We start from the raw sequence: 12,462 nt of genomic DNA, 5'->3' as shown, positions 1-12,462 counted from the left end.
TTTTTTTTTTGGTTGAGAGAAAATGAGAAAGCAGGAGGCCAAGAGGCAGACAAAAGTTTTATTTAATGTATAGAGAATAAAATCATGCTGTAGACATTTTTACTCTAAAATATATTTTATGTATGTATGTATGTATGTATTTGATATCTCTCGTGTTGAAAAGCATCATATAAAATATCCATTAAAATATGTATTAGTATTGAATACATGTAAGAATAGCAGTAGCTGCTCTAAAACTGACTGGTGTTTCACAAAAGTTGTTTATAAATTCCATAATATTTTGTAAGACATTTTTATTACAGAAAACATTTTATCATACCATTACAGAAAAGTCTGGCCTGGAATTATAGTATACGTAGAGCAGATGTTAATTGACCATGCCCAGTATTTCTGAGATAGTGGCAGGACTTTCTTTGCCTCCACAAATTACCCTAAACATACTTAGCACCTTCGCAGAGTGCCAAAGAGTTGCCAAGTTCACACTTGACCTAGCCTGGATAATAAGGTGATTACTTAGCACGTCAATAATAGCACTGATGAGATCAAAGTCACAAGTCTGATGGTTGTATGAACCAGTGTCATTTTTGTTCCAGAACTACAGCTGCATATTTAGTCTCAGCTAGTTTTATTGCAAATATAGGTCATCTCAAGAAGGCCTAGAGGAAAGACTTCAAACTCATCACAACTACTTGTGGGAGAAAAAGAGACCATCAAAACACTCATTTGTTTCTAGAATTGTCTTTATAGAACCAAGATTATTATTAGATGAAGAGCTGGGGGTACTATGTACACAAAAGTCAAGAAAGTCACAGCTGAAAATATCAGCATAAAGCACTGAAAAATGGGTGGTTTCAAATGCAAACTGGAGAGCTGTGGAAATTCTCAAGAATCTCTAAGAAAGCCCTACCACCAATCTCAAAATTTCACTGAGAAGCTGCTGTGACTCACTGTCTACCCATATGCCTGGTTGCAACTGCCTTCCGTAGGTAGAATGTACTTCTCTGGCCCAGTGTTAGGTTTGCCCCATGTGAATGGCTTTTTGCCCATGGAGTATGAGCAAAAAGTATGTAAGTATGACTTATGCCACATCCAAGCAGGAGCTTTAAGCACCCTCCAGGTGCTTGCATGGTATGGTTTGGTGCTTGCTTCTGCCCTTTACCATGAGATTTTGTCCCAGGCAGGAGCTATTCCATCAGCCTCATGCCAGAATAAGATGATGTGTGGAGCAGAGCTAAATCTAGCAAGTTAACCTGAGTGGAGCAGAGCTGCAGCTGATCCCCAGACCCAGAAAGAAGAAATAAAGGTTTGTTATAAGCCATTGAGATTTTGCGGTTGTGTTTATATTAGTCTACCCCCAGGGAATACACAAGATTTTATATATTCATCTTCTTTATATATTATTCCTTTCTATATCTGTCTTTAAGACTCTTTTATGTTGAATTAAAGACCAAATTTCTAACTCCAGTTCAATTTCTTTTTATTAAAGTGCTTTCAGTAGATAAACAGTGTTATCAACAACACAAACTTTACTGAAGTATTCACAAATAAAAATCCTCTATAAATCACTCAAATAATGTCCTTCTAAGTAGTAACAGTAATCACCATTGGAGGTTGGTTAATCTGAATTTATTCCTAACCACCCACATGGGTTCTCAAATTGGAAGATTCAAATCAGTTACTTTAACATATGGGGCTGGCTGTCAATACCTGAATGCTATCCCAGCAAGTCAGCAAAAAAAGGTTGTGATTTGAAACTAATCACTTTTCTTGGTATCTCAGTTTCTCCATCTGCACTGAGAATTAATCTTCCCTTAAGAGAAGACTTGTAAAAAAGTATGAAATGTTAAAGCTTAGCATACTTCTATGCCTCAGAAAGCATTCATGTGCATATTTTTAAAAGGGCAACTTATTTGTTCTTGACACAAACTAAATACTATATGGCTTTAAGAGAAATAGATTGATGACTGCTCTTTCCTTGAAAATTGTCTTTTCAGTTAAACCACATTAAAATAGATTAATAGGGTTCATAGATGATAGGCTCAGTGAATTACTTTGATTGCAGCGAGGACAGCTGTCTTACTCAGGTAAAATTTACAAATTATTTTAAGAAATGTCATCCATTACATACTTACATTCTTCATTACCTTTCCATAAAAACAGAAGTCCTGCTACCTTAAAGCTCAAAAAGGTAAAATCCAAGCTTTAGTTAGAGTTCTGGTCTAGTTCCTTTAGATATCGTTAATAACTGTACCATGACTTCCAAATGAGACTGTGGTTGACAGAGTAAGCCATTTTTTACTAGACCTCCTGGCACAATTAAAGTGGCCTGGTGCTATCATAAAAAAGATTCAGTAATGTCTATATCAGGGGGGAGGGCACTTAAAATAAAAAAGCTTGAAAATATAGATGACATAATTGTGGTGACAGAAGAGAAATAAAATGATCCTGATCGAATCAGAAGCTTTTCTAAAAACCTTGTTTCTGTTGAGAAGTATGTGATTTTTTTTAAAGATTTATGTATTTATTAGAGAGAGACAGAGTATGTATGGAGTAAGGGGAGGGACAGAGGAAGAGAGAGAGAGAATCTCAAGCAGACTCCCCAGTGAGTGCGGAGCCCAGCAGGATGTGGGGATGCAGATCCAGCTCATGACCCTGAGATCATGACCCAAGTCAAAATCAAGAGTCAGACACTTAACTGACTGAGCCATCCAGGCGCCCTGACAAATATGTGATTCTGCTGTAAAAGAAGTTTAAAGAGGTTGATATTATCAACCCCTGTATTTTCAAAGAAGTGTGCAATACTTTTAGGTAGGAACAGTATATTGCTAAATCTCCATACGACACTTTGAAAGTACTCGCAGTAAAAAGGGAAAAAAAAATCATTGATCAACATAGAAAAATGGTAAGCTGTGATGCTGTTGCTATTCTATTCAATTAAAAAATCGATCATGAGCACAAATGGACATAGCCATCTCAATAAATAAAACCTCCTGTAGTTACTTGTCATTTAAAAAATGAATTGGATGAAAAGGATAATTTTTTACAGTGTACTCAGTCATTTGAAGACTGAAGTAGTTTCAGAAAAGCATGAAACATCCTTAGAGGAGGCCTATTTCAGACTGGCTGTGGCAGAGCACTGCATGCCCTATACACAATACACAGAGAAATAATTTTCAGATTGAACATAGATCTCTTTAGGAGTAGAGAAAAAAAACTTTACACAATATACTTTACTATAACATGCAGTATTTAGGTAATAGTAAATCATTATCCTTTACAAAGAAGGTGCAGGTGCTCTAAAATCATCTTTGAGCTAATAATTTTAGAAAGAGGTGTCAAAATTTTTAATTTAAAATACAGACTTAATTTCAAAGATGGCTTTGCCAAACCTCTTTTAAGTCCTAGGAATCCAGGGTAAGCAAGAAGGAAATGTTCTCCCTATTTTATGACTTGTCTCTCCCATTACCTATGATGAATGTCATGGGTCAAATGCCATTATAAACTTATTCTCACTCTTGGGGTCAGCAAAGGCTAGCCTGGTTCTGGGCAAGACTAAAGCAGGGAGCAGTCCCACTACAGAGCCTGTCCAGGACTGATCCAGTAGATTTTCAAGGCCAACTGGGCACCCAACTGACCCCAGTGCAAGTTGACCAATTTGTTGTGACTCAGGATCCTAGCCTTGCACTATCACCAGGCCCAAAGCCTCCAGAATGGCCCTGCAATACACTGGATGTCCTTGGGCTAGCCCAGCTTTCCCCTGGACAAGCACTCCCAGACCTGGAAACAAAGGCTGAATGGGCAGGGTAGGCAGAGCACCATTTATTGGAGCCTAAGCCCATCTATCAGATGTTTTGTTGTTAAGAGCTCAGTCAGTGATTCTGGAGCAGCTCCTCCCAACAGATGGGCTGTGAAAACACTTCTCTCTCCAGCCAGAGCTCATATGAATAGTGGAAATCCTCAGGCAGATCCAACCTCTGCCCCAGCACACTCTGCAAGCAGTTATCTACAGGTGAAAATTCAGAGTCCTGGGGTTTGTCATACCGGCGGCTGTTAAAAGCCTCAATGTTGGCCCTCAAGGTGCATTCTTCTGCTTGGAAGTCCCATGGCCTGGCATCGATGTCTGTATGGGGAAGAGAGGAAGAAGAACATGTATACAACTCAGGACTCTGCTCCTCTTACCACAGAGTATGGTCTATGGGATAAGAATAGTGAAACTGCTCAGAATTTCCTTTTTGTGGAGGGCAATGTACAAAGTAAGTGTATAATATGCTGTCACTTCAGTTTAAAAAATACACTTGTATATGCAGAGACTATCTTTGGAAAGGTAGTCTAGAAACTGCTAACAGTGATTACCACTGAGAAGGAAATAAGGCCCCTGAGGGAGGTGGACTTTTTTTTTTTACTGTACTTCCTTTTCATTATTTCACTTTCTTACTAGTTATATGTATTATATTTTTCAAAATGGCAACTCAATTCCTTTTACTGAGCTTTCCTAGGGTATGGGAGTTACCCATTTGAATGGAATCACGAGCTCTCAAGGAATGGAAAGAGGCAAGAAGAGGTCCAACAAGGAGAATCAGAATGGACCAATTACTGAAGACTTTACTGATTCCCTGTGACCTCTCCCAGCATATGATAAATGTATGTGTCAGCGTATGTTAAAATTATGAGGTGAAAGCTTCCATGAAGGTAAAAACAGAAAACAGATAATCTGCTTTCTTCTATTTATCCTACTCAGACACTTATTTCAGGGCTAGAGATACAGCTTTCCCAGATTTCTTATGTCCCACACTCAATGGTTTATCTTTTTTTTTTTTTAACGATTTTATTTTGGGGGTGCCTGAGTGGCTCAGTTGGCTAAGCATCGGTCTTCAACTCAGGCCCTGGGATTGGATTCCCTGCTCAGTGGGGAGCCTGCTTCTCCCTCTCCCTCTGCCTGCTGCTCCCCCTGCTTGTGAGCTCTCTCTGTCAAATAAAAAAAATTTTTAAAAACATAAAGATTTTATTTTTTTAAGTAATCTCTACATCCAATATGGGGCTTGAATTCATGACCCCAGGATCAAGGGTCACATGCTCTACTGACTGAGCCAGCCAGATGCCCCTTAATGGTTTATCTTAAGGAAGTGTAGATTGGGTTTGTCTTCATGATGGCAGCGACAATAGTTACGCCATTTGCAAGATAAAACATTTATATGTTTTAAAAATCTATAAGAATTTAAATAGTTAATTGGCTTTATGTCTCATAGAAGTTGCATCCTGGCTTGCTACCTGCCAATCATATATTTCCTTTACTTTTGTGGGTTTTTTACTTCAGCATTCTCTAAAATTTAGGCAGGTTACAAACCTCAGCAAAAACAAGTCTTTAGTTATCTTTACCAAAAACTCTTAAATACAATTATGCAAATAATGGTCAAATCCCACTACAGCAAATGTCAGTACAATGAAAAAGTTCTCCAAAATAAATTCTTCCAAACTTGGTTAATCTATCATATCTTGGTAGTCAACCAGATATTATAATGTCTCCTAATGTGAGACAATATGCAATTCCCAATGGTACCTCAAACGTACTACAGCTGAAAATGTTTAAACTGAATCCATCGAACCTCTGGATCTAACTTTCAGTTTACTAGTAACACTAGAGATAGAGAGATAAGGCAAATGATGCCATTTCTAAATCCAGAAGGTGGATATTCAGCAGGACAACTGGCCTAGTTTTTCAATTAGTCAGCATTATGGAAAAAAAGTGGAAACAAAACACTGCTAGGTTTTACAAATTAAAGGATAGAACAACTAGATGAAATTTGTGGCCCTGGGTTGGATTATGACTTGAAAAAAATAGCTTTAAAGAACATTTTGGGGGGTGCCTGGCTGGCTCAGTCAGAAGAGTGTGACTCTTGGTCATGGGGTCATGAGACTGAACCCCACATTGGGTGTAGAGATTACTTAAATAAATAAAACTTACAAAAAGAGAACATTTTGGGACAACTGGGGAATTCTGAATATGGACTTACTAGATAAAATGAAAACATACTGATATAGAAAGATGTAGACAATGTTAACTGAAAAAAGATGATGAAATAGTATGTATAATTTGCTATCATTTAAGTAAAATGTGTATATATGCAAAGAAAAAGGTCTGGAAAAATATACAATAAGATGTTAACAGTGGCAATCTTCAGGTGGTACAAATAAGGCATAAATATGGTGATATAGTAAAAAGTTTTCTGACTTGTATTTTCTAATTGCCTTTTTTTTTTAAGTTTATTTATTTAAGTAATCTCTACATTCAACTTGGGGCTCGAACTCACAACCCTGAGATCAAGAGTCATGTGCTCTTCCGACTAAGCCAGCAGGGAAAGCTGTTTTTTATTTTTCTTTTTCTAACTGCTTTTTAATAATAAAAGGTTATTTTAATTTTAGAAATCTCTTGGAGAAACCTGTCATTTAAAGGAATGTTTTCAAAAGGAGGTAATTATCTCTTAATTTACCTGTTTTATAAAATGGAAATCTTTTTAAGCAAATTCTACCCCCAGTGTGGGGCTCGAACTCACAACCCTGAGATCACTAGTTGCATGTTTTACTGAGTGAGCCAGACGGCCAGGCGCCCCTGTAAAATGGATTCTTAAAAAAGATTTATTTATTTATTTTAAAGAGAGCCTACACATGCATGTGCAAGTGGGGGGAGGGGCAGAGGAAGAGAATCTCAAGTAGATTCTCTGCTGAGAGTGGAGTCCCACATGGGGCTTGATCCCATGGCCATTAGATCATGACCTGAGCCAAAACCAAGAGTTGGACGCTAAACCAACTGAGCCACCCTAAAATGGATTTTTATAGTTAATATAGGACCAGGGCACATGCTAGAATTTGGGGCAGTAACCCTAAAGTTTGTTATATCAGCACCTGACTATAATTACATACATATTTTCTCATCTAAACTGTGTAACCATTTATACCAAAAAAGTAGAGATAAATGTTTATTTAGTTTTATTTTTTTAAAGATTTTATTTATTTGAGAGATAGCATGTGAGAGAAAGCACGAGAGGTGGGGAGGGAGGGGCAAAGGGAGAGGGAGAAGCAGACTCCCCACTGACCCTGGAACCCAACAGAGGGGTGGGAGGGGCTTGATCCCAGGACCCTGAGATCAGGACCTGAGTTGAAGGCAGCCACCCAGGTGCCCCTTATTTAGTTTTGTTTAAACCCTGGGCAACTCCTGGAGGTCAAGAGCTCTGAAAATACTCACCATTCCCATAAGCCCAGTCATCATTCATGCGGTGGCGTACTTTCTGATAGATGGCTGACATGGTTTTCATGTTACTTTTTCTCCACTGGCGCCCCAGGTACTTGGTCTGTATTTTTAGCAGCTTCAGAACATAAAGTTGCAGCATGGCCTGTTTGACCTTGAGGGCTCGCTTTAAGATTGGAGCTGATTTGAATACCACCAGCATCTACCCATTTAAAGAGGGGTGAGAGTGAAGAAAGGCAGATAAGGATCTAACGTTTCTTGGAACTTCCAACTCGCAAACAAATTAAGCCAAACCTGACTGGTCTCAATACCCTGGGAATCTATGGTTCAGGTTCTATTTATATTTAGATGTCACAATTATATGTCACAATTCAAAGTTTCTAATATTCAAAGTATGTGATATAAAGAGCAAAATAATTCTGTCAGACACACATCCCATTTCTACTGTTATCAGTTTCTTATGTATCTTCTGGATACATAATTCTATATTCACATATTTTTATTAACAAAAACCACAGCCAACTACATATCCTGTCACATTGTTCCATACCTTGCTTTTTATTTAACAATATATCTTAAAAAATTATTCCGTATCAATATAGAACTGCCTCATTCTTTTTTTTCAGCCTCATTCTTTTTAATGGTTGTATAATATTCTATTATAAGGATGTACCAAAATTATTTAACCAGTTGGTCCTGTATTAATAGGCTTTAGATTGTTTCCAATCGTTCATGATTTATGCTGCAATGAATAATCTTAGACTTGCATCATTTGGGATGTGTGCTTGTAATCCAAACAACAATGCTAACTTTCCAACCAGAGCGGCCCTGGGGGAGGGTCCATATTTAGCTCCTTGTAAAGAAATGGACTGGTGAATAATTATCTCATATAGATCAAGTACCCAGAATTAGGTGTTCACCTTATGTAGCATTCATTGTCTGTCTATAGAGCTCACAAAGCAGGAAGTCCATAAATATTTAAGATTTAAAAAATTCAGTCAGATGGACACCTCTATGATCTGAAACCCCACTCACCATGGTTCTGGAATGCTTCCATTTGGTCAGTTTATTGAGCAGCCTCAGAAGGTTAATGCAGGAAAAGAGGTTCCTCCAACAGAACTGGTTGTTGTCTCCAGCTTCCTGTAATAAGGCAGGCCCACCATTACCATACCTATAAGACTTTCATTCCCACAGAAGCCTGCAAGTCACCACTGGTCAGTTTAGGTGAGGCCTTCCTTATGAAATGCTACCTCCTCACCATTCTGCTCTTCACACACTAAGGTCTCAAAACATGCAATATTCTTCATATGAAAACACACAGCTGTCAATCCTGGATGGCTGCACCTAGAGCAAGTACTGATTAGAAAGAGGATACATGAACATAGGAACTTCACTCAAGCAAGCCTTCTTGTGTAAGTTCCTGCTTTAGAATCAGAAAAGAGGTGATAGAATTTTACCCCCATATAGCTTATACTTATATAAGCTGTGTTTGTAACTGCTAGGAGTTATTCTGGTAGATCCTTTCCCTTCCCTTCCCTTCCCTTCCCTTTCCTTCCTTCCTTTCTTAAGTAGGCTCTACACCCAACGTGGGGCTTGAACTCACAACCCTGAGATCCAGTCACATGCTTTGCTGATTGAGCCAGCCAGATGCCCCTATTCTGGTAGATTTCAAACTATGTTGGATGGATCTGATATTCATTATGATTGAATTTTTTAATCATCCTCCACCCTCCTTTATCAAACCCGATTGCAGTAAATTGCCTAATTCTCCAGCGTGGAAGCAAAAATGGCAGATGGTGAATTCTAACCAGGTGTTTTTCTTGTATGTTTATTGATAGCTTGTGAGCACCCAACCAGAGATAACAGATGGATGTCAGTTTAGAAACAGGTATCTACTCACAGAAACATCTTTCAGGGACAAAAATAAGAGCCCTTCTGGATTTGGGGGCCTGTAAATATACTGAAGTCAGAAGCTATATAAATCAATGAGCATGCATGGTGGCCAAATTAACATCTTGGAAATTCCTCATGCCTACAATTTGATAGGAGGATGTAAGAGTAGGAGACAATGTGTAGAAGTGAGCTGTTGTCTGAAGAATGGAAAATTACCCCCTCCTTTCCCAAATCAAATTAATCCAAAGCAAGCAAGACAGACATACATCTAATGTGGAATGAACATCCAGGATTTTTGAGAGTATTAGGCTCTACTAAGAAATAAATAAGACTAAAGGTCAAAAGGTTTCAGGGAAACTTTTTAGAAATATTATTAGAAAAAATGTTCTCCTTTCTATAGTAAATGTTCAATATTGTGTTTAGAACTAGTCCCCGGAGAACCATCTGTTTCCTTCTAAGAGAAATTTCCATGAGAGTTTCCACTCTAGTGCATCAGCCAGTCGGCTTGCCCAAAAGAGATAGGTTCTACAGATAGGTTCTACAGATGTTCCATCTTGTGTGGCTAACAGAGGAATGGACTTTTAAATGTTTATTTTTTTTAAAGAAGCAGGGGAAACAGAGAACATATGGGGGAGGCTATGTATATCTCCACTGTGAGCTTCCTTTACCCTGATTTTTAATATAATAACAGCAGAGAGAGCCTTGCATTCCTTAGCACCTCAAAAAATAACATGGGAGGGGTGTCAGCTAGCTCAGTCAGTAGAGCATGCGACTCTTGATCTCAGGGTCTGAGTTCAAGCCGCATGTTGGGTGTAGAGCTCACCTTAAAACAAAACAAAACAAAACAAAAAAAACACAAAAAAATGGGAGTAGGGGTGTGGCTTGTAGAAGCAGCACTGGAGTAGACACTAGGAAACCTGGATTATGGCTTTGACCCTGGTTGTATGATGGTAGATAAGTCATTTCCCTGTTTCTTATAAGGGGTTGAATTAGATCATCTTTAAGATCCTTTCACCTCTGATCATTTAATAGTACTGTGACTTATCTCAACTTTCTCCAATTGATTCAAAAGTGAAGTTTTAAGTGAATGTTAGCTGATCGTGGCGGCTTTTTCCTCAAAGCTCAGTCTCAGGAGTCCTAGGAAAGACACCCTAGTTCCCTCCTGAAGATAGTCTCATGTGCCCAGGGCCTTGCTCTCTTTTTTTTTTTCTGATAATGTTTCCCCACCAACTAAAACTAGCCCCACTTCCCACATCACCAGATGTTGCCTGAAGTGGGCACTGACAGAACACATGCTTGTCCATGGCTGTCTCAGGATAGCGGATCCCAGGCTTGTTGTCAGTTTGCAGCAACATGCTCTACATGGAGCCCTGCTCAAGCCTTCTGCCTTCTTCCAACCCAACACATAATCATTTTCCAGCAGACCTTTATCTCCATGGGGTGCCTTTTCAGATTTGCCAGATTTGAGGGGTTTTTTGTTTATTCGTTTATGTTCATTTAAGGCAAATTGCCTGCTTTCTCTTTTTTTGGGAGGGCAGGACTCAGCATATTGAGTAAAATGTAAACTTCTGTGGGGGGATATATCTTGTGAACAGCAGCATTTGGCCATATTCTCTTGTGTCTGATACTTTACACTATCCAAAGCAAGACCTTTACTCACTTTCTACCAGTGCAAGTTGAAAGAAGAAAACATTTGTCCATGTTCCACTTGCATACATAAACATCTGTTTACAAAAACAATTCCATTTACAACTACACCAAAAATAATAAAATACCTATGAATAAACTTAACCAAAGGGATGAAAACTGTACTCTGAAAACTATAAAACAATGATGAAAGAATTAAAGAGGACACAAAGAAAGGGAAAGGCATTCCACGCTCATGGATTGAAAGAATATTATTAAAATGTCTATATTACCCAAAGCAGTCTACAAATTTAATGCAATCTGTATCAAAAAACCAACAGTATTTTTCACAGAACTAGAGCAAACAATATTAAAATTTACATGAAACCACAAAAGACCCTGAATAGTAAAGACATTTTGAAAAAGAAAGACGAAACTGGGGGTATAACAATTCCAGACTTCAAGTTCTATTACAAAACTGTAGTAAGCAAAACAATATGGTTCTGGCACAAAACAGACATATAGATCAATAGAACAGAAGAGAAAACCCAGAAATAAATCCACAATTATATGGTCAATTAATCTTTGACAAAGGAGGAAAGAATATACATTGGGAAAAAGACCGTCTCCTCAACAAATGGTGTTGGGAAAACTGGACAGCTACATGCAAAAGAATGAAACTGGACCACCTTCTTTCACCATACACAAAAATAAACTCAAAATGGATAAAACACCTACATGTGAGACCTGAAACCATAAAAATCCTAGAAGAGAGCACAGGCAGTAATTTCTCTGACATCGGGCCATAGCAACTTCTTTCTAGATATGTCTCCTGAGGCAAGGGAAATAAAAGCAAAAATAAATTATTGGGACTACATCAAAATAAAATCTTCTGCACAACAAAGGAAACAATCAAAACTAAAAGGCAACCTAGGAATGGGAGAAGATATTTGCTAATGACATATCCCACAAAGGGTTAGTATCTAAAATATATAAAGAACTGATACAACACCCAAAAAACAAATAATCCAATTAAAAAATGGGCAGTAGACATGAACAGACATTTCTCCAAAGAAGATATGCAGATGACCAACAGACACATGAAAAGATGTTCGATGTCACTAATCACCAGGGAAATGCAAATCAAAACTACAATGAGATATTACCTCACACAAGTCAGAATGGCTAAAATAAAAAACACAGGAAATGACAAAGATTGGTGAGTGCTTGGAAAAAAAGGAACTCTCTTGCACTGTTGGTGGGAATGCAAACTGGTTCTTCAAAAAGTTAAAAATAGAACTACCCTATGATCCAGTAATTGCACTACTTGGCATTTACCTCCCAGAAATACAAAAACCCTAATTCAAAGGAATACATGCACCCCTATGTTCATTGCAGCATTATTTACAATAGCCAAGCTATGGAAGCTGCCCAAGTGTGCACTGATAGATGAATGGATAAAGAAGATGTGGTATATAAATACAACGGAGTATTTTTCAGTCATGATAAAGAATAAAATCTTGCCTTTTGCAACAACATGGATGGAGTTAGAGAGTATAATGCTAAGTGAAATAAGTCAGTCAGAGAAAGAGAAATACCATATGATTTCACTCATGTGGAATTTAAGAAACAAAACAAATGAACAAAGAAAAGAAAAGACAAACCAAGAAACAGACTCTTAACTACAGAGAACAAACTGA

The 12,462-nt window shown here is 38.0% G+C and overlaps 1 protein-coding gene across 6 annotated transcripts in view; it reads right to left on the bottom strand.

The window, feature by feature from the left end:
• Positions 1–1,460: 1,460 nt before the first annotated feature.
• STRIP2 (striatin interacting protein 2) overlaps positions 1,461–12,462 on the bottom strand; it is a 46,096-nt gene continuing 35,094 nt past the window's right edge. For all 6 annotated transcript variants that reach the window (XM_073899178.1, XM_073899179.1, XM_073899180.1 and 3 more), the window contains 3 exons: positions 8,279–8,383; positions 7,241–7,445; positions 1,461–4,120 (listed from right to left, as the gene is read on the bottom strand). In XM_073899178.1, coding sequence (XP_073755279.1) covers positions 3,870–4,120; positions 7,241–7,445; positions 8,279–8,383 — 561 coding nt within the window. In that variant the 3' untranslated portion in view covers positions 1,461–3,869. The remainder of the gene's footprint in view (positions 4,121–7,240; positions 7,446–8,278; positions 8,384–12,462) is intronic.

Source organism: Callorhinus ursinus, unplaced genomic scaffold, assembly GCF_003265705.2.
Source record: "Callorhinus ursinus isolate GAN/ISIS: 27379988/994484 unplaced genomic scaffold, GSC_fseal_2.0 scaffold12, whole genome shotgun sequence".
NCBI classification, from domain to species: domain Eukaryota; kingdom Metazoa; phylum Chordata; class Mammalia; order Carnivora; family Otariidae; genus Callorhinus; species Callorhinus ursinus.
The sequence above is the reverse complement of the archived record's forward strand: the minus strand, read 5'-3'. Positions and strand labels throughout refer to the sequence as shown.